The sequence below is a fragment of the Silene latifolia genome, chromosome 10 (assembly GCF_048544455.1).
Source record: "Silene latifolia isolate original U9 population chromosome 10, ASM4854445v1, whole genome shotgun sequence".
Classification (NCBI taxonomy): Eukaryota; Viridiplantae; Streptophyta; class Magnoliopsida; order Caryophyllales; family Caryophyllaceae; genus Silene; species Silene latifolia.
In genome coordinates, this window is record NC_133535.1 from 44,427,152 (window position 1) to 44,453,092 (window position 25,941).

At 40.4% G+C, this 25,941-nt stretch overlaps 1 protein-coding gene across 1 annotated transcript; it reads left to right on the forward strand.

The window, feature by feature from the left end:
- Positions 1-23,896: 23,896 nt before the first annotated feature.
- Positions 23,897-24,379, forward strand: LOC141607525 (uncharacterized). The gene has a single exon (XM_074426882.1). It carries the CDS (start codon positions 23,897-23,899, stop codon positions 24,377-24,379), a length of 483 nt encoding a protein of 160 aa, XP_074282983.1.
- Positions 24,380-25,941: the final 1,562 nt, after the last annotated feature.

The following is a 25,941-nucleotide window of genomic DNA, read 5'->3' on the forward strand; positions in this document are numbered from 1 at the left end:
AACTGTAGAGGACACCAGCCCCAACAAGCTCCCACTTGTCCGTACAAGTGTACGTGCAATAACGTTATCCGCACTAACTGGAGGACACCGGCTCCAACAAACTCCCACTTGTCCGTACAAGTGTATGTGCGATAACCGATTCTCATATTCATTTAAAATTTCTCCCACTCAATGTAAAACAATTTGCAGATCCGGATCCGCAAAGGTCGTATTTTACAATCGATCTGTATCAAGAGTGGTTTCCTCGACTAGAGAGTAACTCAACTGATAAAACGAATTCGTATTCGAGCATGGCCATGCATTTCGATTCTGACTCCTCGAGTGGCCCCGAGAAATATCGAGTACCTGATAAAGGCTGAATATTTCCTTCAACTCGACTCCTGCCGATCTAAGCACAAATGAAATGACCCGAAAAAAATCTACTTGGCCCCCTGTTACGGATGACCGTGAGAAAGAAACCAAAGTCACCCAAAATCTGCCTTAGTCTCAAGAGACAGTCGATAGTCAAAAGAATCGACTCTTAGGATCACCATGGAGGTCCTATCCACGACCTGGCACCGAATGTTATAAAACATTTAGGACTCCATGTCGATGTCACAATTGTGTCCTACGAGATATCCGTATAACTCGCCTCTGTGATTGGTCAGTATACCGTTTGACTTATGGCTCGTTGAACCCACCATCAACCAACGTCACAAAATAATTGCCAGAGTTATCACTCACGTGGGCAATTAAGGACCAAAAATATAATGTTTGTTCAGTTCACTTTGTGGTGTTCAAAATTGTCGTACAAATCCACATGAAAAACAAAATATATAAATATCAAAACGATGATGTCGTATAGAGTACAAAAGAGAATGAATCTAATCCATAAAAGAGTACTACAACTCAGGAACACGTTTAATTCCCATGGAATTAACATGCCCTTCATGCTTATCTTGTCGTAATGGTTTAGTGAGAGGATCTGCTATGTTATCATCTGTAGCAATCTTTTCTATCACTACCTCCTTTTGCTCCACGTAATCTCGGATTAGATGAGCTTTCCGTTGTACATGTCTAGACTTGTTGCTAGACTTAGGCTCCTTATCTTGGAAGATGGCACCTCTATTGTCGCAATAGATGGTGATCGGGTCATTCGAACTAGGCACTACGGATAGTCCTTGTAAGAATTGACGCATCCATATCGCTTCCTTTGCGGCTTCTTCGGACTCGGCATAGTACTCGGACTCAGTCGTAGAATCTGCTGTAACACTTTGTTTGGAACTCTTCCAGGTGACTGCGCAGCGCATTAAGAGTAAAAACGAATCCAGACCGAGATTTCGAGTCATCTCGATCCGTTTGGAAGCTAGCATCTCATGAACCGGGTTGCGCATAGCTTTTGTTCGCCTCCATAAGTCAATGCCCAATCTTTAGTCCTCCGTAGGTACTTAAGAATGTTCTTGACAGCCATCCAATGTGATTCACCTGGATGCTGTTGGAATCGACTTGTCATACTCAATGCATATGCCACGTTCGGACGTGTGCATATCATGGCATACATGATTGATCCTATAGCCGAGGCATAAGGAATCCGTGTCATGCGCTCTTTCTCTTCCGGTGTCTCTGGTGCCTGAGACTTGCTCAAATGCACCCTTGGAGCCATAGGAAGAAACCCCTTTTTGGAGTTAGTCATGCCAAATCTCTCTAGTATCTTGTCTATATAAGACTCCTGACTGAGAGATAACATCCGACGTGATCTATCTCGATAGATACGGATGCCCAAAATTCTTTGTGCCTCACCCAGATCTTTCATCTGGAAATGGTTCTTCAACCATACTTTTACCGAAGTTAAGAGAGGTATGTCATTCCCAATTAGGAGTATGTCATCAACATACAATATTAGGAAGACAATCTTGCTCCCACTCGACTTGATATATAGACATGGTTCCTCGACCGATCGAGTAAATCCATTTTCTTTTATCACTTGGTCGAAACGATGATTCCAACTCCGAGAAGCTTGCTTAAGTCCATAAATGGAACGCTTAAGCTTGCATACTTTCTTAGGATGTTCGGGATCGATGAAACCTTCTGGTTGTACCATGTACAACTCTTCCTCCAAAAAACCGTTTAGGAAGGCGGTTTTCACATCCATCTGCCAAATTTCATAGTCATGAAAAGCGGCAATCGCTAAGATAATCCGAATGGAACGTAGCATGACTACGGGTGCAAAAATTTCATCGTAGTGCAAACCTGGCACTTGGGTGAAACCTTTAACAACTAGTCGTGCTTTATAGATATCTTGTTGACCTTCCACAGAATGCTTTATCTTGTAAAGCCATTTGCATTGAAGGGGACGAACCTTAGCAGGTAAGTCAACAAGATCCCATACGTTTTTCTCATACATGGAGTCCATCTCGGATTGCATGGCCTCAAGCCATAGCTTTGAGTCAGAACTAGTCATGGCACCTTTATAGGTTGCGGGTTCACTACTCGTTAAGAGTAGAATGTCATCTATGTCATGTTCCTCGACCATACCAATGTATCTGTCCGGAGGAATAGAGACTCTTCCCGACCTCCTAGGTTCCTCAGGAATATTAACCGCAGCCGGGATTGAAGGAACTGGTTCCTCCAATGGTTGCTCGGTATTTGGTTCTGGAATCTCCGACAGCTCGAAGGTTCTATTACTCTTCGCATTCTCGAGAAATTCCTTCTCTAAGAATGTCGCACTAGCCGCAACAAATACACGTTGTTCGGTTGGCGAATAAAAGTAATGACCAAGTGTTCCTTTAGGATAACCTATAAAGTATGTCTTGACCGATCGCGGGCCGAGCTTATCCTCGTGTCTCCACTTGACATAAGCCTCGCAACCCCAAACCCGTATAAAGGACAAGTTAGGGACCGTTCCCTTCCATAGTTCATATGGAGTCTTGTCAACAGCTTTAGACGGACTTCGGTTAAGTATTAGAGCTGCTGACATAAGAGCATAACCCCACAATGAGTCAGGCAACACGGTGTGACTTATCATGGATCGAACCATATCAAGTAGTGTTCGATTTCTCCGTTCGGACACACCATTCAATTGAGGTGTTCCAGGTGGAGTTAACTGTAGGGCAATCCCACAGTCCTTAAGGTGTTGATCAAACTCGTGAGAAAGATACTCGCCACCACGGTCTGATCGTACTGTTTTAATCTTTCTACCCAGTTGGTTCTGTACCCGATTCTGGTATTCTTTGAATTTCTCAAAGGATTCACTTTCGTGCTTCATTAAGTAGACATAGCCATATCTACTTAAATCGTCCGTGAAAGTGATGAAATACCTATAGCCTTCTCGTGCGGTGATTGACATAGGTCCACACACATCCGTATGTATGAGTCCTAATAGGTCAGCAGCGCGCATTCCAACACCTTTGAAGGAAATTCGAGTCATCTTGCCAATGAGACATGATTCACACGTGCCAAATGATTGAAAATCAAAGGCCGAGATAACTCCATTCTGTATGAGCTGTTTAACGCGTTTCTCATTAATGTGTCCCATACGGCAGTGCCATAGATACGTTTGATCTTTGTCACCAATCTTTAACTTCTTATTCATTACGTGCAATATTTCGGTGGTCTGATCTAAAACATAAATTCCGTTCATGGATACTGCCTTGCCATAAATCATATCGTGTAATGAGAAAATGCAACTATTATTCTCTATTAGAAATGAAAAACCAAGTTTGTCAAGTGCAGAAACTGAAATAATGTTTTTAGAAAGACTGGGTACGTAATAGCAGTTATATAAAAATAACTCAAATCCGCTAGGAAGCTGGATCACGTATGTTCCCCTCGAGACGGCAGCCACTCGTGCTCCATTCCCGACACGCAGGTCCACCTCACCCTTTACGAGGGGTTCGATGTTTCGGAGGCCCTGCACATGATTGCACAAATGAGAACCACAACCTGTATCTAGTACCCAAGTTCCGTAACTTGCGTGGTTAATCTCAATCATATGAATAAAAGAAGAAGAAGAAGAAGAAGAAGAAGAAGACATACCAACAGGATTAACGCGACCTGCTTTTATGTCCTCATGGTATACAAGACATGTACGCCTCCAATGCCCAGTCTTGTGGTAATGGTGGCATTCCATGTTACCAGTGTTGCTCTTTGTCGCGCCTGATGAGGTGCTCGACTCACCAGGCCCACTCTTACCTGATCCCGACTTCTTAAACTTCGGTTTGCCTACCGCTAGGTCTGCCTGAGCTTTGCCCTTACCCTTGCCCTTGTTTGACACAACGAGAACATCCTGTTTCAAGCTCCCACTAAACTTCATATCCTTCTCGGTCTGTACGAGTAGGGAGTGTAGTTCATGAGGACTTTTCTTAAAATCATTCATATAGTAATTCGCTCTAAAGAGCGCAAAACCATCGTGGAGTGAATGAAGCATGCGGTCAATCACGATGTTCTCGCTGACCTTACAATCAAGCGCCTCCAGTTTCTCGACATTCTCAATCATGCTGAGAATGTGTGGGCTAACCGGTTGGCCCTTCTGGAGTTTCGCATCAAAGAAGCGAGTGGTATGCTCATAGGCCACGATTCTCGGTGCTTTCGAGAATTCCTTAGTGAGCGTGGTGAAAATCTTGTTTGCACCTTGGGCTATGAAGCGTTTCTGCAAATTTGATTCCATTGCAAAAATGAGTACGTTTTTAATCGCACCCGCTTCCATGACGAAATCGTTATACTTGGCGATCTCGTTAGCTCCAGCCGTGGGGCCTGGGTTTGACGGGATGGGCTCTGTCGGATATTTGAGCTTCCGTCGGCGGCGGCGGATTCCGTAATGCCGCCTCCCGGTCCGCGAAGTTTGATCCATCATTCTTCGATCGAGTAGACTGGTTCATCCGATTCATGAAGATCCGAAGCCCGGACTCACGGTCCAATGTGGCACTTGGCATTGGGTCGTCAAGACGGCCAGCCATTTTGTTATTAGCGCTTTAAGTGATCGTGATCTACATTGAAAAAGAAAGGAAAAACAAAACGAAATAAGCAACTCATCGAGGTGATTTAAGTCTATTTAAAATTCATTTTAACGTGTAGACTCATTGCACTTGCATAATTGATCTCCCTCAAGAATAATACAAGTGATCCCAAGACTCAATTTCCGTAAATTGATAAGCCAACTGTTTAGCTAGTTCTATCGTTAGAACTCTTGGTCGATAGATTTCCGTAAATCCTATCTATAGTCCACCATAATCACAGGATCGTACGAGTGACCATAGTGTTGAGATAAAATAGGTCAATCAGTTCCAACTTACCCGACGTAGAAGGGGTCATATTATGCCTACCGACGAAGAAGGGATTCATTGGAGTTTGACCTATAAAGACTATTCTCAATTTTTGGTTATACGAGGAAGATCCCATCAACTTAGTTTCAATTCATTTTAAGTGAACGAAAAACTAGCATTGCGTGAATGAATTAATTTAGGTGATGGCTTATAAAAAACGTGTGATATCTGTATATCATAGAAAACTAACGCGTAACCTCTATATGAGTCAGTTTTCATGCAAATATTAGGTGGTTTGGTTTTAGGCGGAAAATGATGCAAACTATCGTTACAATAAAAAAATGTAAAAGAATGTAAAACGTAAATAAAAGTCCTAGTGTGGCCTATCCTAGTAAAAAGAATATAATACAACTTTGGAATCCACCGTTGGACCCGAGAAGCTTGTCTTGATGTTCCATCTTTGTCCATGCAAATGAGTGAGCATCCGATCTCCATCTTTGGTCTTCTCAAAATTACAATTTAAAATTTACAAAATATAAACCTATTTACATTCTAAATAAAAACTGTAATTACAAAGAAAAAACAAAACGGAGATGCGAGATCTCAAAATACAACCAAGACCGTGTTCCATCATTACGGTAACACGTTCTACTAAGGCCACACTAAGTTACAACAGATTGTAAAATTAAATACGTAATAAAACATTCAAGGCATTCAAAAATAACGATAAATAAAAATGCATCAACTAAAACAAAATTTATTCGTGACATAATTCCGTAATTATGTTAAATTTATCCAAACCACCTTTTGACGATTAAAATTATTTGACAAAACCGCTTCTATCAACTTAATTTTAATTCATGATAATCCGTTACTTTAAATTGCTTTAAAATAACTAAATGGTACGTGAGTGAACCGTTTCACTATCAAGCGAGTGTACAAAATCCGTATTATGTACATATTATGGCCAAAAGAAAAATTAAAACATGAAAAATGATTTTTCAACGCTGCCACAACTCAATTCCTCGATCGAGACACTAAAGTCCTCGATCGAAGAACAAAAAGGCTCGATCGACTGATGCTGCAAGTCGATCGAGAGGTTTGACAAACAGAAAGTGCTCGATCGACTAATCTCGTGGTCGATCGAGGATTTTTATTTGCAATACTGTTCGATCGAGTACGAGGACTTCTCGATCGAACAGTTAGGGTTTTAAAACAGTTCTGAAACAACAAGACCCTCGTGAATTCGATTGAACAAAACAAGACCAATTGCAATTATGATCTAATTCATATACAATTAAATCTACAATTGATAATACTTTAACATATTGCTATAATTATCGTTTAATATAACAATATGCAAGGAAAAAATCGAAAAGAAAAACATATCAGCCGTGTATATACATGTCACGGTTTTCAATGCACGAAAAAACAGGAAACAGCCGTGATGCTCATTTGGCCGCACGGTTTTCTAGACAAAAATTATCGTTTCAAAATCGTTTTATGAAAATCACAAAGAAAAATTTACGTGGCCTCGCTCTGATACCACTTGTAGGGAAATATCCGTAAAATTCCCTTAAATTTTAGGACTATAACGTAACTTTAACATGTGATTATTGTCATAAAACAAAATACAAGAGAAAACGATAAAGAACAAGAATCAACCTCGGGTCCTATGCAATTCGGCCTAGTGAACAGAAATCAATGTAGATTTCCTCCTAATCGTTGCACCCAAGACCGCCTGAGACTATGCCCCTTGTGCTAGAATTGCTCTCTAATTGCCTTGCAATATTGAGAGAGCTTTTGTGAGATTTTTCGATGAGAGATCTAGGATTTCAGAGAAGAGAGCTCCAAAACCCTAATTTTGTGTAAAAATGAAATGTATTAGGTCAAAAGGAGAGAGGCTCTTTCCTTTTGTTGCTTCGTCCATACCGAGATCACAAGGGAGGGAGTGGGCTTTCACTTTCTCCTTATTTGTAACTCGTGGTCCGACTCAAAATGCTAAAATGTATATGACGGGATCTTATTATAAATCGTCATCGGTTATCGGTTATTAAAATATCAACTAGTAACATGACTCAGTCGATATATTAATACTTGTCCGACAAAGACAATATTGTATAATTAATTCAATATACATCAATTAAATATAATCGTTTATATTCAATTTACGAAATAACCGCTTAATTCGTCTTAGCCATTATTATTTAATCCGTATTAAATAATTATCTCAACATCGCGTTTGACTAATTATTAGTCAATAATAACTCCGACTAACTGCTTAGTCATATTGGGCATCAACATGACTGTATTTTCATACTGTCACATCTCTCAAACGTATCCTATAGGTGTGACTTTTAGGGACCAGTTGATCACCGCCATCTGTATGACAATAACGTCAAACTTATCTAGCAAGCCAACCGTTATTGATAAACGTGGACCAACTGATAATAATACAAAAGTATACCCTTTGATCCTGTTAGAGATTTATATGTCATTGCACTAACTGTAGAGGACACCAGCCCCAACAAGCTCCCACTTGTCCGTACAAGTGTACGTGCAATAACGTTATCCGCACTAACTGGAGGACACCGGCTCCAACAGTACAATCACAAATGACTCGGCTCCGAGACCCAAATATTCTTATGAATTATTTGACATGAACTAACTTAATTCCAACAATAATAAAATTGCTTGCATCTATATAACTCATTTATGCTATCTTACCATGATTCCCCTATGATCCCATGACATCCTAGTATCCTTCATTATTTGTTTACATCTTTATTTGCTTTATTGCTTGTTTTACTTTATTGCTTTCATTAGTTTAGAACACAACTATAAACCCAAATCAATTGTGACACTAGCATAAATTGAGATAGATAGACTTAGAACCCAAAGCACGCCGTCCCGTGGATCGACCTCGACTTAACCACTAACTAGTTGTTTGTTGAGAAGTATAAATGTGTTTGATTGAGAGCCCCAACGACACTCCCATCAAAATGGCGCCGTTGCCGGGGACGGTGTTATGTGATTAAGTTCTTACTTGTTTGTCTATTTTAATTGTGCTTTAGCCTTAAGGAACTTGTTCCTCAAGGTTCGTTCTTACCATTTTATTGTAGTTTTCATGCTTGTAATTTTTTCCTTGTCTTAGCTATGATGACTCAAGACTTGACCCATGGAGTATGTGGTGGATCTTTTGAGTATGACTATGGGTATGGGGAGTTTGAGGAGGAAGTCAACACAAACCCACCTTACTTCTCATACAATGAAAATCCTAACTACTACCCCAACTTTTCCCACCAAAATCACCACATCCAATACCCATATTACAACCAATTCCAAATGCCACAATACAACCACTTTCACACCCACCCACAACAAAAACATGAACCTATTCAAGATGTGATTCTCCAAATGATGGGAGATCAACAACACTTCTTCAAACAAATGCTAGAGGAGAGCCAAAATAGGGACAATGTTCTTCAAAGGCATTGTTCCAAGGTGAAGAATTGGAAAATCAAATTGCCCAAATGAAGGCAACCGAAGAAACTACCCAACCAACCAACCCCCACCAATCCTTAAGCATTGATCATGAATGTGAATTTGAGGTAATGACCTTTGATGAAGAAGATGTAAAGTGGGAAGAGCCAATCTCCTTGAGCTCTTGTAAGTATGAAAGTGTGGTATTTGATGAGGAAGATGTGAGGTTGAGTAAGCCAAATACTCTTAGCCTTTGTGAGTATGGGGGTGTGTCTTTTGATGTAAATATTGAGATGGTGGAGGAAGAATTATTGAAGAAGAGTGAAGCCCCCATTTATGATTCATATGAGGATAGCTATGATGACGAGATCAAGAAAGAAGCTTATGAGGAATATGTGTCTTACAAAGACCTTTTGAATAGGGAAGAAGAATGGGCTTGTGAAATCACCTTACTTGAGGAGCCCATCCTTGAGAAATTTGAAGTATCCTATCATGAAGAAGATGAATGCCTCTTCCCTATTACCTATGAAGACCATTTCACACCCACCATGGAACCTATGATTGTTGGAGATGACATGGTAGACCTTCTCCAAAAAGTCAAATCATCATAGAAAGGGTACTTGGTGGAAAAGCTCAAGAACAAACTTGCAAATGAACTTACTAGTGGAGATTTGGCACTCACGATTTCAACTCCTAAAGCATCTGATCATCAATGTTATGAAAATTCTCCCTCTACTTTGGAAGGATTGAATAATCAAAGTGCTATTGTCATCACCAAAATTAGAGAAGAAGGTGGTAAGTGGAAGTCTCCGGATGAAAATGAGCCATACTTCGTACCTTGTGTTGACAAGAATCATGGGCATGTTAGTTTGAAGCATTGCAAATATTAAAGTGCTAAGGGCAAGGTGAAAGAGAGAATATATTAATGACAAGCTTCCTTGGCCAAGCTTTATTTTGAATTGGAGCAAACCATACTTATGCTTATTTGGGGCTTGTTCACAAGCCTTTGATCTTCTTCTAAGAGCCTTGAGCTCTATGGACAAAGAATCTCGACAATTCAAACTAGTTTGGTGGAATCCTATCTCAAACCACCATTTGTAATATATTTCTTCCCATAATCTTTGCATTGTATAATATTGTATATACCTTTATTCTTCTTGCATTTTCTTACATGAGAGTAGTGAGAGAGGGTTGCTTACCCATTCATTGAGCATATTTTCAGAAAACGATAAGAAGGAATCACTAAAGGGTGCAAGGGAAATAATTAAAATGAAAGAAATGAGGGATTGACGGAATAAACAGCATGAGACGCTCGTCCTGACATCAAGACGCTCGTCCTAACAGCAAGACGCTCGTCCTGAGCCTTGCTACTGGCACGAATCAGCACTGTCTAAGAATCTGCCCGGATTGTCATGAAGACGCGCGTTCTGACCAAGGATCCGCTCGGATTGGCCTTAAGACGCTCGTCCTAGGAAACGTCCTAAGAAACTTTCTGCACTGGATGAGAATCCGCTCGTCCGAGAAAAACCGCTCGTCTTCTCAATAATTCGCTCGTCCCCAACTGAATGTAAAAACATCCAAGCTCACTGACTGAGAATCCATACGTCTCCACCATAAGACGCTAAGTACTTTTCAGATTTAATGACCTCAGAATTCGAGATGAGCATGATGGGAGAACTCAAGTTCTTCCTTGGACTCCAGATTCAACAAACTTCTGAAGGAATTATGATACACCAACAAAAATACATCAAGGAGCTAATCAAGAAATTCAGTATGGAAAATTCTAATTCTAAGCCAACTCCTGTGGATACTGAGAAAAAGTTGAGTTTGGATGAAAACGGTAAGTCTGTCGATGAGACGACTTATCGAGGTATGATTGGCTCACTTCTTTATTTAACTGCAAGTCGTCCAGATATTATGTTTAGTGTATGCGTATGTGCTCGATTCCAATCGTACCCTAAAGAATCGCATATGACTGCAGTTAAGAGAATCTTGAAGTATTTAATTGGTACATCTAAGTTATATCTGTGGTATCCTTTTGAGTGTAATTTCGATTTCATAGGGTATTCAGATGCAAATTATGCAGGTTGTTCACTTGACAGAAAAAGTACTTCCGGCATAGCCACGTTTGTTGGACCGTGTATCATTACGTGAGGGTCAAAGAAGCAAAATTCCGCTGCGTTATCTACAGGTGAAGCCGAATACATTGCTGCTGGATTGGTATGTTCTCAACTTTTATGGCTTAAGCAATAATTATGTGATTACGGTGTTAATGTTGGGTGTATACCTATTTTATGCGATAACACGAGTGCTATAATTATTTCTAAGAACCTTGCGCATCACTCACAAACTAAGCATATAGACATTAGACACCATTTTCTACGAGATCATGTAGATAAAGGCAACATAAGACTGGAATGTTGTAGTACAGAAAAATAATGGGCTAACATTTTTACTAAAGCATTGGCTAGAGAACGTTTTGAGATTTTACGGTTGGAAATTGGTTTAATTGGTGGCAACTAAACTTGTCACAAATATTTTATTCTCCGTATGACTGACTAGATTTGACGAGATTGTATGACTGTGTCCGTATTTTTCGTTGCAAGTTTATTTATGTCAAATGTTATATTATATTATGAGAATATTCCATTTTTTAGTCATGTATATCTTAAGTTTTATTACGAACCAAAAAGTCGTAACAAATTGCTTCCGTAATCTTGCCTTAATCGAAATTCTCCACCAAAATTATATCTCTTGCCATATCTTATCATATCTTATAAACAATCTACTCTAACCACTTGTTTTATCTTTTGGTAAGTAAATAAAAAAAAAAAGAAAATTCTTTACCTACTTTCACACGCCACCTCCACTTTCCTTATTTCCCTTAAACTCTTTTACCATAATTCAATTAACACTCCCAATAAATACCCACCTCCTTCCGTCACAATCAAAACACAACACCCAAAATTTTTCTTTTTAGACTTTTCTACACTCAACCTCCAAAATCAAATCATCATCATGAGTCCTCCCTCAACTCGCTTCCACTCACCCTCAACTCAGTCCACAACTCGGACCGGGTCCTCCAAATCACTATGCAACAAAACCTATGTCCCTCTCAAAACTCCCTCACCTTCATCAAACCAAAAACCAACTAACCTCGATCATAACCGGGTTGATCCTAACTTAGAAGGGAAAAGACGGAAGTTAAATAAAGGGAAAAAGAAGGCCGTAGGGTTTGAAGGTTCGGTGGAAGAAACCGATGTTGTAGCTACTCAAGAAGGTCATCAAAGGGCAATGTTCCGAGAGTATATGCCGAATGCAACATCAACGGGGCTTGATAAGCTTCGACTCACCGCGGACGAGAGAACCCGAGTCAACTATGTTATGCGGTATGGTATTCATGGTGGTCGTTCCTACTCCGATAAATGGTATGGAAAAATCGAAGCTTTACAATTCTTTAAGGATTTCTTGAATTTTCAAGAATGGAAGAAAGTTTGTTCTTTTGTTGGTCTGGTTTATCCTATTGAGGTAATCCAATTTTACTCTTCCGTCTCCGTAAAAAATAATGTGTTGCATGCGGTGGTGATGATTCCGAAGTCAAAATCTCCCTTGCCGATTTTTGTACTCTGTTTTCGGTCCCTGATGATGGGATCGAAATAAATCCGAGTGCGGAATGGGGAGATGTGATGGAGGAAGAAAAGCTTAAAATTAAGAAGTCTTTTGATGTTGATGCTACGGGGCCAAGTAATATGTTTGCGGGGTCGTTCACTCCAAAATTGAAATTCTTTCTTAATTTCCTTTGGAACACGGTTGTCCCGAGGAGGGGTGGTCGTGATAAATTATCGAGCTATGAGATGGTATTGATGTCTAAGTGGCTTGAAGGGTCCAAAGTTAGTCTCCCTCGTCTCGTATTTCATAAAATCGTTCAAACATGTATTTCCGTCACCGAGGAGAAGTTTTATACTACTTTGGATTTGCCGTATGGTATATGGGTCTCTCGGCTTTTGGAACAAAAAGGGGTTATTGGGTCTACTAGATATGGTGTAATGGTGAAAGATGAGATGTGTGACACTCATCTTAAACTTATGAAGATTGGTGCAATTGGACCCGATTTGGTGTTTTTGGCAAAAGGAAATGTGGTGGAGAAATCGTCGGATGTGGTGTCGGTTGTTAAACAAAAGTTGGACTTGTTTATGGCAAGTATTTATGAGAAAATGGATGCACAAAATAAGATGGTTGCGGAGTTGGTCTCGGGTTTGGGACAAGACAAGAATGGGGCTTCGGGTTCGAAGGGTTCGGATCTTGCCGAGGTCTTGTCTTATTTGCATGGGTTAGAAGCTAGGGTTGATGCTATGGCTAAGGATGCGGCTAGAGCGGCTAAGGAGTGTGTCCGTCATTCCGGGTCGTTGGCTAACTTAGCTAGTCAAGGAGGGACAATATGGCGTGAATGGAAGGCTATGCATAAGGATATGCGGGTTGTTTACGAGGCTACTAAAGCCTTGTCTTTGAAAGTGCTCAATTTTGAGACGTGTCTCACGGCACAAGTTAACCATGTCCGTTCATACTTTGATCGTCTTGACTCTCTTGAGTTTAGGACCCGTCCCGGTTATGTGAATCCCAATGTCGTGAAACGCGACTACCCTTAACCCGTCATCATCCTTACCTTGCTTTTCTTTTTATTAGACTTTTTATTTTGCATAATTGTCTAATTCGGCCCATTTGGTCTTATCACTTTTCTCTTTATTCGGCCCAATTGGCAATTAGACTACTTTGGTTTGTAGTACTCTTATTTTATATTTGGCATGCTTAATGTAGATTATTTTCTCGTTTTATAATCTTTCTTTGCATGATTAATACGTGTCTCGATCTATATCATTCTAGTTATTTTATGTCTTTTCTCGTCTTTTCGATGATGTCAAGAGGGGGAAGAAATTATCGTGACTTAAGTATTTGCCTAAGCTTGCTCCTTGTCAGAACCTTTAATCTCTTAAGGTCCTTAGATGCTATGCTTGTATATTAGTGGATTGTTCTTGCGTTTGACTGACTATAACTTTAGTAGTATTATGTTAAAGGGGAACGTTCACTTAGTCACAAATTGTAAGAGACTTGTCATCATCAAAAAAGGGGGAATTTGTTGGACCATATAGATATATGTTTAAGTTTTGATAATGACAAGTGTGTGCTTCGTATTATATATACTCTTGCTCGTAATCGTTTGTTTAGTCTTTGTTAGATTAACTTAGGTTACAAGTTTAGCAAGTAATGTTATAGCATCCTTAGCTATAACATTGAAGATTTGTGAAGCATTGTTCAAGTAATGTTATAGCAGCTTGAGCTATAACATTGAAGATTCTTAAAGCGTCATACTAACTGCAACAAGTTTCAAGTATGATGATCACTCAAGCAAAAGGCTAGATCAAGTCTTTAACAAGTTCAAGATGAAGAGCTTTTGGTCAAGATAAAGAGAGGATCCTATTACTGAATATCTCCAGGAAGATTAGTTAGTATAGGTCTTCATCTAATGACGGTATCTTAAGGAAAAATATTGGGAAGCCAAAGTTATAGCTATTTCACCTATAACTTTGTTTACCAAACTTAAAGTTATAGCTGTTTCTACTATAACTTTGGGTAGCATTTTAATAGCACGATTTTGATGGTTTTAAAATCATTTTTCAAAGGATAAAATTCCTTAAACATATTTCGAAATCATATGGATCTATAGTGGAGTTGATATATGGGTTGTTATAATGGATAACTTGCATGTCTCTATTGGTTAGTAAAACGACTTATGGGTCGTCATGCTACCTAGGGTCTGCTAGTTTATTTTAACCTAACCCTAATCCAAGAAGAGAGATTTTCGTCTAGATGGAAACGGGACTAGGGTTTCGGCCGCTGGCTTTGAACCTTTAGGTTTTATAAGTCCTCTAGTGCAAGTAATCTATCTAATTAAATCTAGCTTATATTTTTATAAGATATTTTCTTATCTTAAATATATACATGATTTAATTTGTTTACTTATCTGAAAATCTTAAAGATATAGTTATAGAAAAAATAAGATTCACTTTTATCTTATTTACCTAAACTATAATATCTTGGATTGAATTAGGAAAGGGATAGAGATTGATCTCTTGCAAGGTAAGCCGCCTATCTCACGGCATCCTAGGGTTTCGTGCAAACCCTAGTTCTCTCCTCTACTATAAATACATATGATCATTCTCTATTCAAAAAAGCTTTTCGAAATATAAAAATCCCTTGCAAACAAATTTGAGTTTAATTTTCAATTGGCTATTTTTCATTGTTTTGCGTTTGGAAAATCTTGCGAAAAGTCGTGCTCTTTAATTTGCTTATTTTTTTTAAGGTTACGTCATAAGATAATAGTACTTCATATTGTTTCTTACTCGTTCAATTGTGTGAACACTTAGAAGAACAATCAAGTGCTTTCTTAGTAACTTAAGATAATCAAAACCGAATATCTAGTGATATTCAAATTGAGTTATAGCTAGAGTTAGCTATACGAGTTGGGTTGATAATTTTGTAATCCAGAGAAAGGTACTAAAATTATTAATCGAGAATAGTGGACGTAGGCTTCGACGTGTGAAGCTGAACCACTTCAAATATCGTGTGTCCTTGCAGTTTTCATTTCATTCATTTCATTACGTTCATAATTACTTAGTTAATTAGTTAAAGTTTAATCAATAAACTTTAAGTAATTAATCATTGATATAAATAAAAAGTGGGCATAAGTTTTTAAATACTCAATTCACCCCCCCCCCCCCCTCTCGAGTATTTCGGGTGTGATAGACTCTTCACACGGGTTGATTGGGCCAGGCCAAGATTGACCTTCATTGGTAGGCTGCTTACGGGTGTCTGGTCGACCCTGAGCTCCAGCCCTATATGTAAGGTTCAACGGTATTTAAGTAAGATTGTTAATCCATACATAAAAAAAATGATCTATATTTAGGACTTGTTTGGAATCTATAAGAGGGTAAATTTAATTGCAAGATAATTATTAGAGAAATTTATGGTTGTATTAATGGGTTCCAAGATAATAGGTTTGAAGCATATGACCATATTCCGTATGCCTTAATTTCATCTCACTTCAGTTAAACTCAACTCTATTCAGTTCAGTTTAGTTCACTTTAATTAGTTTATTTTGTTATGTTCAGTTCAACTCCATTAAGTTCAGCTCATTTTAGCTCATTTTCATCTTAAACTTAATAGTTATTATTAATATTATTATCAACAATACTATTTTTAGTTTATTATTATTATTATTATTATTATTATTATTATTGTTATTGTTATTGTTATTGTTATTTATGAATATTATTACTAATATTGTTTCGGTAAAAAACAATCATGTACTTAAGGTCATATAAGTTCAGTTAAGGTTATATAAATTCAGTTTTAAAAAGTTAAACTCCCTATTTCTTTCTCCTTAATTATTAAAGTGTCCTATTTTCTTCAAGTCGAAGAAATAAAGTTATTTATGATTTGCGCTAATATATTAAAAAGAAAAACTAGAAGGATATGGATGAAATGAAAGCTGTAGATATATAAACTTGTCTACAAAGATCCTGGATTTGCCGCGAATGAGTTGTTAACATTCAATACAATAATGGCGATGATGTGCATATTCAAATTGTAATTAGTTCTCGTACTCATTCATTTGCTCCAAAAGTCCACTTTTGCTAGGTAAGGACTAAGGAGTATTTTAATATAATGTCGGGTTCTAGATATATTTAAAAAAAAACATCAATAGTTTAGAAGTGTTCATGATGAGGACTAAGACATCACTTCTTTTAGTTTTCAATATGTGGTTTTTGAAATTGATTAATTTTTGTTTTTAGAAAAAAATAATAGCCTTAGGTAGCCAAAAATTTGCTTACGGATTATTAGAAACTAATAGTAACTTGGCATTATTAAAGAGATTATTGAACTTAAACTTGTGCAAATCCAAGCAACTAATCAAGTCAATGAATAATAAAATGGCTTTCCAAAATAAGAAGAGGTCGTGTACTCCTGAATTGACCCATCCAATCAAAGTTAGTTGTTGTGACTATTAAATACTCTCATCTCTTAAATAAATGGTCAGTGATTCGATTCTTGAATTTTGCGAATGAAAAAATCAAATTTGAGAGGGGTCAACCCAATAAATTGCTTTCAGTATCCTGCTGGAAATTGTCCCAACTGTCGGTAGGGAATAATCCCGTTCAACACAAAAAAAATGAATCGACTGTTTTGGTATTTTTTTACCGGATTATTTGATTACACTACGCCAAATAAGTCCTTCAATAACGGTTAGATAATGCAATCACCGTTTTTAAATAGAAACATGGATCCGTTATTGCAACGACGGTTGTTAAATATATACCACGGTTGTACAAACACGCGACCGTTATATAACATCAATCACGGATCTATAATACCGTTATCACAACTCAAGAACGGTTATAAAATTGTTGTTAAATATGTTTATGGCAACGTGTATACTTTTGAGAAACCGTTATCAAATCTTAATAAAGATTTCAAAACCGTTGTCGTAATTTACTATTGACAATGGTTTAGTGGTACCAAAACCGTTGTTAAATATTATATATGATAATGGTTCATTTCGTTATCATATTTAATTGAATGTCAAAATTTAACAACGACTTTATTGCATGAAAAACCGTTGTTATATTTATCTATTGACAATGGTATGTAACCGTTATCTATTTTTATTGATGAAACTTTGACAACGGTTCTATTTAAATAAACCGTTGTAAAAGTTTTGAATTCGACAACGGTTATCGTTCGTTATCTTATATTTTTGGCGGTTTGAATGAGAGGGAAAATATGTCAACGGTCATTTATCTAAATAAAACCGTTGTCAAATAATTGTATACAACAGGTTGTTTTTAACCGTTATCATTTTTAATTATCTATTTATTTTTTTTTTTTTAAAATTGTTTTACCTAGTTCTAGCAGCTGCTGAAATGCTATTTTTTCAGCTAGCAGCTGCTGAAAAATAGCATTCCAGCCGTTGTGCACTGCAAAAATTCAATCCCGCATCAAAATATTACACCCCATGATCAATGAAACCCAGTTTAAAAACAGTACAAACAGGATGATCAAAAGTCAATACACAACTTACTCAAAAAAGCAAAAGAAACTAATACACAACGACTCTATATATACACGTACATAAAGCATGAGCAAACTATTGAGACTCCGCTAATGAAAGAACATAACTGGCCCACATATTTCTCAACTGGGTGATGTCCTCTGGCGAATAGTCTGGGGCTTTGTTGAGTATTACTAGAAACTATAATTCAAAATTTACATAATCAAAATAGACAGAATACATGGAAGTATACAGAATTGAACTCAATTTACGTCTGAAATAGTTTTTAAATCACACTAACCCGTGTCGGAATGATAGAATAATTTCCGTTGATAACCTCCCACATTGACTGGCAAACATAAAAGGCACATTGTTTGTCGTCTGGTGCTTTAGGAGAATATTATATAAATCACACACAAATCAGCAGAATTAGATAATCAACCTCCCGCATAAACATAAATTAAATTGGGATCGGTGTTGCTTTCATATTTCCCAAGTGGACATAATCTTCTTTTTGCTTCAAAAACACTAATTAATAAATATACATGTATGGGTAAAAATACACTCTCATTTTCATCATGACGTGGCAATTCGCTATTGGGTAAAATAGAGGCACACAGATCAATGACAAGGCAGCAGGCTGCTAGACACCAGGAAGAACAAGGGGGGATGAACCTGGACATTCAAGTAATACAAAGGCCACGGTTAAACTAAATAACAAACAACCAGCAGGAACGTTGAAACGGTCAGCGGGAACATTGCGGTTATCAGCATGAGCTTTGACAAAATCAGCAACCACTTCCTATTTCATAGGAAGTGGAGCATATGGTTGAGCGAATATAGAGACATGTGCGACAATTCAAGGAAGGCTATAAAAGAGCAACAAACATGAGATTCAAGGCATTCCTCATTCCATTTTTTCACTCCACTCGAAGAAACAACATTCACCACCTGCAACAATTAATAATCAATAGACTTAGAAACATATACACCATTCGTATCATTTGTACTTAGTCATTTGGAGATTTCTGCTGTTCCTCCTGATTGTTCCAGCTAGGTTTATCCTCGAATACTATTATTACTAGTGGATCATTGGCGGGATACCATTCCCCCCGCGGTTTTTCCCACATTTTGGGTTTCCCGCGTCACCATTTTGCTTGTGTCATTTGTCTCTCTCTTTTTCGTTTGTTTTTATTTCGTACTAGTTGTTTACTTTCGTTCTCGCTATGTTCTTGCTACTGATCTACTTAAGTCTTTAAATATCGTATTTTAATTAAAATAGCCGCATTGACTCACAAATCTTTAGTCGGTAAAATCTTACCAAAATAATTTGGCGCCCACCGTGGGGCATTGTGGTTAAATCTTGGTTAAAATATCTCTTTTCGAAATATCCTAACATCTCTATAGTTGGTCATGTCAGGATCCAGTCAGAACGTATCTGATCCGATGAGTACATCAGTGCAAACTCCAGTAGTAGGGGAGACGCCAGCAAACTCCGGTGTTCCAACAACAGCGGTCCCTACCACCAGAGTGACTGCAGGCCAGGCTCAGCACCAAGTATCAGCAAAGCCTCCTTACTCCCCCAAAATCCCAGATATGGGAGCAGAGAAGGCTGGCAAATCACCAGTTATCAATCCTGTACCCAAGCCTAATAGGGATGGGAGTCCGCAGCGCCCAGGATCACCAGGACACCTGACAGGAGCCCGTCTCCCAGGAGCGTCACAACCGAATCCGGTACAGCAGTTGCTCCAAGGGATGACATCCTTGCAGCAGGCGGTGATAGGGCTACAAAGGGACAACTAGTCCTTGCAGGAAAAGATAGATGTAGTGTCACCCCTGGGAACGACCCAGCAGATGGCAAGGTCGATACTCGGCCAGGGGAATGCCAGGGAGTCCTCAGGGAGGCTACTGCCGCAAAATCTAGTAACCAGGCTCGATATGGATATGCTACCACCAGGGGTAACCACGCCACCCGAGTAAGTATATCCAGCAGGAACGGTGGCCACCCAGGGTACAATCCAACCACCAGAGGTTCCACCACCACCAATGATGCCGCAAACGTACCCTATGGTACTCAATCCTGTGGGATTAGGAGCACTAACTCCAGATCCCATACCAACAACCAACAGTACGCCAGTGGTACCAGGAAGCAATCCAGGGGAACTGTCAGCAAGAAACGCATATCCCGGGATGTGCTCCTATATGCCATATACTCCGGACAGCCAGTTCAGGCCTATTGTGAACTCAACACCATTACCTGGAAGCTACATGGTCCCTCCTTACATGTCAGGAGGAACACCAAATCCATATGGGGTCTACTCGGTACCCCACAACCAGGGTATGGGAGTAGGAAGCCATGTAGAACAACAGTTGCAGAATATCAAGTCCCTACTCAGCAAGGTTCCAGGGTTACCACGTCCTATGGAGGTGTCAACCCCAGAGTGTTATGCGGATTCCCCCTTTGTGGACAGATTTGCCCTTGTCAACATGCCAAAAGGGTTCACCACGCCAACAATGACGTTGTATAATGGAACAGAAGATCCGCTGGAGCACATCAACCAGTACAAACAAAAAATGATGGTGGTTGCAGCAACAGGGCCTGAAAAGGAGGCATGCATGTGCAAAGGATTCGGTTCCACCTTGTTAGGAGCCGCACTCCAATGGTTCGTTAACCTTCCCAACAAGTTTATTTCCAGCTTCGCGGGGTTAGTGAACGTTTTTAATCAACAGTTCGCCAGCAGTCGCAAGTCAGAAAAATTATCCAGTGATCTATACCAAATCGTCTAAAGGTAGGGATTATCTCGCCAGATTCAATGTGGAAAAAATATCTATCCCTAGGTGCGACCCTACAACAACAGTCAATGCCTTCAGAAGGGAACTGCATCGCGACTCTGATTTGTACAAGGATCTCACCAAGCACCCATGTGCCACCTTTGAGGAAGTCAAACAAATGGCAGAGGCTACTTATCTCCTAGAGGAGGATGAGGATAGAAGGGACCTGTACGGAACATAGTCGTCCAGCAGAAAAATCGCAACAGAGAAGAAGAACGAAAGAGCCAAATCCTACAGCAAGAACACAATGAACAAAGTCTCAGGAGAAACAGAGAGCACCGAGGCTCCTCCTAAGCTCAGCGAGTATGGGTTCACCACTGGACTTGCTGGGGTCTTGAAGGCAATCAGGGAACTAGGGCAGAGGGCCAGGTGGCCCAAAAAGCCTACCCCCAGGGAGAACGATAGAAGAGATGCCAGCAAAAGGTGTGAATACCACAACGATATTGGCCACAATACAGAAGATTGTGTAGTACTATGAAAGGAAGTAAAGTACCTCTACAATGCTGGATGCTTGGATCACCTGCTCCCCAAGAGAGCGAAATCTGGAAAGGTCAATACTACTGACCAGGCCCAACCATCCCCACCTCCACCTTACTCAAAGGTCGTGAGTCTCATCACAGGAGGGTCAGAGATATGTGGTCTCACTTATTCAGCAGCAAAGCGCCATGAAACCGAGACTAAAGGAGATAAATTGGAGTTCTCCCTCAGGGTCAGCAGACAGGATCTACCAGCAATCTCATTTGACGAGGCAGACATACCCGATGAGTTAGAACACCACCATGACGCCTTGATCATTACCCTTTCTATAGGGAATTGCCGTGTTAAAAAGATATTGGTAGATACAGAAAGCTCTGTGAATCTAATAATGCTGGAAACCTTGAAGAACATGGGGTTCAGCGAGAAAGACGGTGCAGAAGGCAGTACCCTTGGTAGGCTTTAGCGTAGAAACTAAACAATCCCTTGGAGAAATAGTGATACCTACCTTTGCAGGGGGTATGAACAAACAGGTACGGTACTTGGTCATTGATGGTCCGTCAACTTATAACGTGATACTTGGCAGGCCTTGGATCCATGAAATGAAAGCGGTACCATCAACGTACCATCAGAGCCTGAAGTTCCCTACACCCTGGGGGGTACAAGAGATATGGGGAGATCAAAATGTCGCTCGGGATTGCTACAAGAACGCTCTAAAACCCACTGCAGCTGGTCCAGCATAGCAATTACAGAAACTATGCGTCCAGAGGGAGTATATCGCACCTCCCCAGGAGGAACTCGCCGAAGTAGTCCTGGACCCACAGTTTCCAGCAAGAACAGTGCTGGTAGGAGCTGATTGTGCAGGTAACATCCGTGAGAAGATAATTGAATTTCTACGTACTAACATGGATTGTTTCGCCTGGTCCCCATAGCGACATGATTGGCATAGATCCAAGTGTAATTACACACCAGTTAAATGTAGACGCCAGCTTTTCTCTAGTCCAGCAGAAAAGGCGAAAATTTGCTCCTGAAAGGAACGAGGTGATAAACCAGGAGGTAGATAACCTCCTGGCAAGCAGGCAAGATCAGGGAAGTCAACTAACCAGAATGGCTCTCGAATGTTGTGGTTGTACCAAAAAAGAACAACAAATGGAGAGTATGTGTTGATTTCACAAATCTTAACAAAGCTTGCCCAAAAGACCCGCTCCCCCTGCCGCACATTGATTCCATGGTAGACGCAACAGCAGGGCATGGGCTACTTACCTTCCTTGACGCCTGGAGTGGGTACAACCAGATAAAAATGGACCTTAAGGACCAGGAGAAAACAGCCTTCAGATCTGACAGAGGCTTGTACTACTCCAATGTGATGCCCTTTGGCCTCAAGAATGTCGGTTCCACCAATCAGCGCCTGGTAAACAGAATGTTCAAGGAGGAGATAGGGAGAACAATAGAAGTCTATATTGACGATATGGTAGTCAAATACGAGAAGGCAGAACAACACATGTCCCACCTGGAAAATACCTTCTCGATCCTCAGAAAATACCATATGAAGCTGAACCCCCTGAAATGCACTTTTGGAGTCTCCTCGGGGAAATTCCTGGGGTACTTAGTGATGCAAAAAGGGATAGAGGCCAGCACGGAGCAAATCAAAGCAGTACTCTAGTTAGAATCTCCTGAGAAGCCAAAGGACGTACAGAGGCTCATAGGACGAGTAGCAGCCCTAAACCGGTTCATATCAAGGTCCTCAGACAGGTGCCGATTGTTCTATGATATCCTGAGGAAGAGGCAGAAGTTTGAATGGACGCAGGAGCATGAAAAGGCATTTGGGGAGCTCAAGCAGTACCTAAGCACCCCTCTTCTTCTCTCCAAGCCAGAACAGGGAGAACCACTGTACTTGTATCTGTTAGGAACGGAGGCGGCTGTAAGCGCTGTACTTGTACGAGAGCACGAAGGTATGCAGAAACCAGTATACTATATAAGCAAGTCTCTGTTACCTGCAGAGACCAGGTACACATCTCTAGAAAAACTCGTTTTAGCACTTGTTACTGCTTCGTACAAATTGCGTCCCTATTTTGAGTCACTTACAATTTCAGTCGTGACCAACTACCCCCCCTGAAAACCATAATGAGGAAACTCGAACTGTCAGGGAGAATGGTTAAATGGTCTGTCTACCTGAGTTGGTACGACCTGAAATTTGAACCTCGAACAGCTATAAAGTCCCAATCCCTAGCTGACTTTGTGTCAGACTTTAGTCCCACTCTTCAAGAACAAGCCGACAGTGAAATCTTGACCCTGAGTGAGGCTAAAGGGGAGCAGGTATTGGAATTACATGTTGATGGGGCATCCAATACGAAGGGAGTAGGGGTAGGGCTAGTCTTGAAATCACCTCAGGGGGAACAGATAATACAAGCAGTACGGTGTGAGTTCAAAGCAACGAATAACGAGCCTGAGTACGAGGCCCTAATCTTAGGACTCCAATTAGCCTTCGAAATAGAAATCAACCACATCAAGGTGTATAGTGACTCCCAACTGATTGTCAACCACGAGAATAACGTATACACGACCAGGGATCCTAAAATGGTAGCCTACCTGGAAGTGGCGAAGGAGCTCAAACTCCGCTTTGCCTCCTTTCACATCCAGCAGATACCAAGGGACCAGAATGTTGAAGCAGATACTCTCGCCTCCTTGGGAGGAGCCTTCACTCCAGGGGTAGTGGGTTCTATATCGTTCATCCATGTCATGAAACCTGCCATACGCCAGAATGAAAAACCAGAACGCCAGTAAGGCTGCAACCACCCAGTGGACATACGAAGCAGGGATACTGTGTACTACCACACCCCATGAAGAAACTGATGATTGGCGCATGCCTTACATTAGTTGGCTACACGATGAGGTATTACCACATGACCAGAAAGACGTTAGGAGCTTCAAAATGAAATCCTCCATATTCGTACTCATTGATGGTATCCTATTTAGGAAGTCCATGGCAGGACCCTATCTGAGATGCTTGAGCATACAGGAGGCACAAGCAGTGATGTGTGATATCCACAACGGTGATTGCGGAAATCACATAGGGGGTAGGAGCCTGTCCAACAAGACACTAAGGCAGGATTATTTCTGGCCTACCATGAGGAAGGACGACATAGATTACATCAAGAAATGTGAAGAATGCCAAAGGCACGCCCCTGTCAGCCACCAGCCAGCGAACATATGCATCCGATCATCTCGCCTTGGCCTTTTATGAAATGGGGAATGGACATCGTGGGACCATTACCCCGTGCTTCTGGAAACAGGACGTACATGCTGGTAATGACGGACTACTTCTCTAAATGGATAGAGGCAGAAGCTTTCCCTCAGATCCTGGAGAAGCATGTGATATCTTTCATCAAGAGGAACATAGTCAGCAGATACGACATCCCTTCAGAAATCATATGTGACAACGGGTCACAATTCATATCCAACAGAACGGAAGACTACTGCGCCAGGTGGAACATCAAGCTTTTTAAGTCTACTCCTAGGAATCCACAGTCCAACGGTCAGGCAGAATCCAGTAACAAGATAGTCATGAACAACCTCAAAAGAAGGCTGGAAGAGATAGGAGCCAACTGGGCAGATGAGCTCCCCTTCGTACTGTGGTCTGATAGAACCACCCCCAAAGTGGCAAAAGGTCAAACACCATTCAGTCTAGTATATGGGGCCGAGGCAGTTATTCCCTCTGAGGTGGAAATACCGACGCATCGATATGCCAATGCCACCGAAGAGAGGAACCAGGTAGAAATGGCCAGCAGCCTGGATATCATTGATGAGCTAAGAACCAGCGCCCAAATAAGGATGACATCCTACAAACAGACAGCAGCCAGGAGTTACAACAAAAACGTAAGACTGAGAACACTGCAGGTAGGGGACCTGGTACTCAGGAAGGTATTCCCAAACACCAAGAATCAGAGTGCAGGTAAATTCGCCTATAACTGGGAAGGTCCCTACCGCATAGAAGGCATCATGGGTAATGGGGCATACAAGTTGGAGACTATGGATGGGGAAGCTGTCCCTAGATCCTGGAACATCATTCACCTTAAAAAGTATTATGTCTGAGGTTCCAGTGCGGGACCCGTTTCAACCTCCAAAGAGGTACACCCCAGGACCCTTGAATCTCAGCATTCAGTACTCCAGAAACCTTAGAACATGAACTAACTTGCTAAAAGTGTCTTTGATTAAGCAGTTATCGCTTGAAAGGGAACAACCCCAGAACCCACTTGCTAGAGCCACAACTCACTCTCTCATGAGGTACATACGCAAAGAACTAATCATCTTGTCCTGTACCACCTGACTGTACCACCTGCGTTGGTCTAACAGTAACATCTCTTTTGACCACAGGAACAACTAAGTCACCAGGCAAGGTCTTTCGTTTAGTGCGCACGTGCTAAATCTCCTGAATTCAGCAGGTACTACTAAGGAAATGACAACTTACAACGTATCTTTCAAATCCTTTGAGTCAAAATCCTTTTTTCTTATTTTCCCTTGGTGTCAACTTCACAGGTGTCACAAGAAGCAAAATGCGGAAGCAGCGTACTTAGTATTTCAAAAGGCCAAAATAAAACTCTATTTCTTTTAAGTTGTTGTAAAAATTCTTGGGAACACACTTTGTGCTCCCTAAACCATTTTGGATTTATGAAATTGCTTCCATTTTTAAGTTTATTGTTATTTTTGGATTGAATATGGATATGGTAAGTTGAATATTAAGGCAATGTCCTAGTAGGCTAACTGATGAACATGAGCTAGCAAATTGTTCCTCCTGCAGGAAGTACC

Bases quoted from the DNA above. Each gene is read 5' to 3' on its own strand.
- LOC141607525 (XM_074426882.1), top strand. From the start codon at position 23,897: ATGAAAAACCAGAACGCCAGTAAGGCTGCAACCACCCAGTGGACATAC.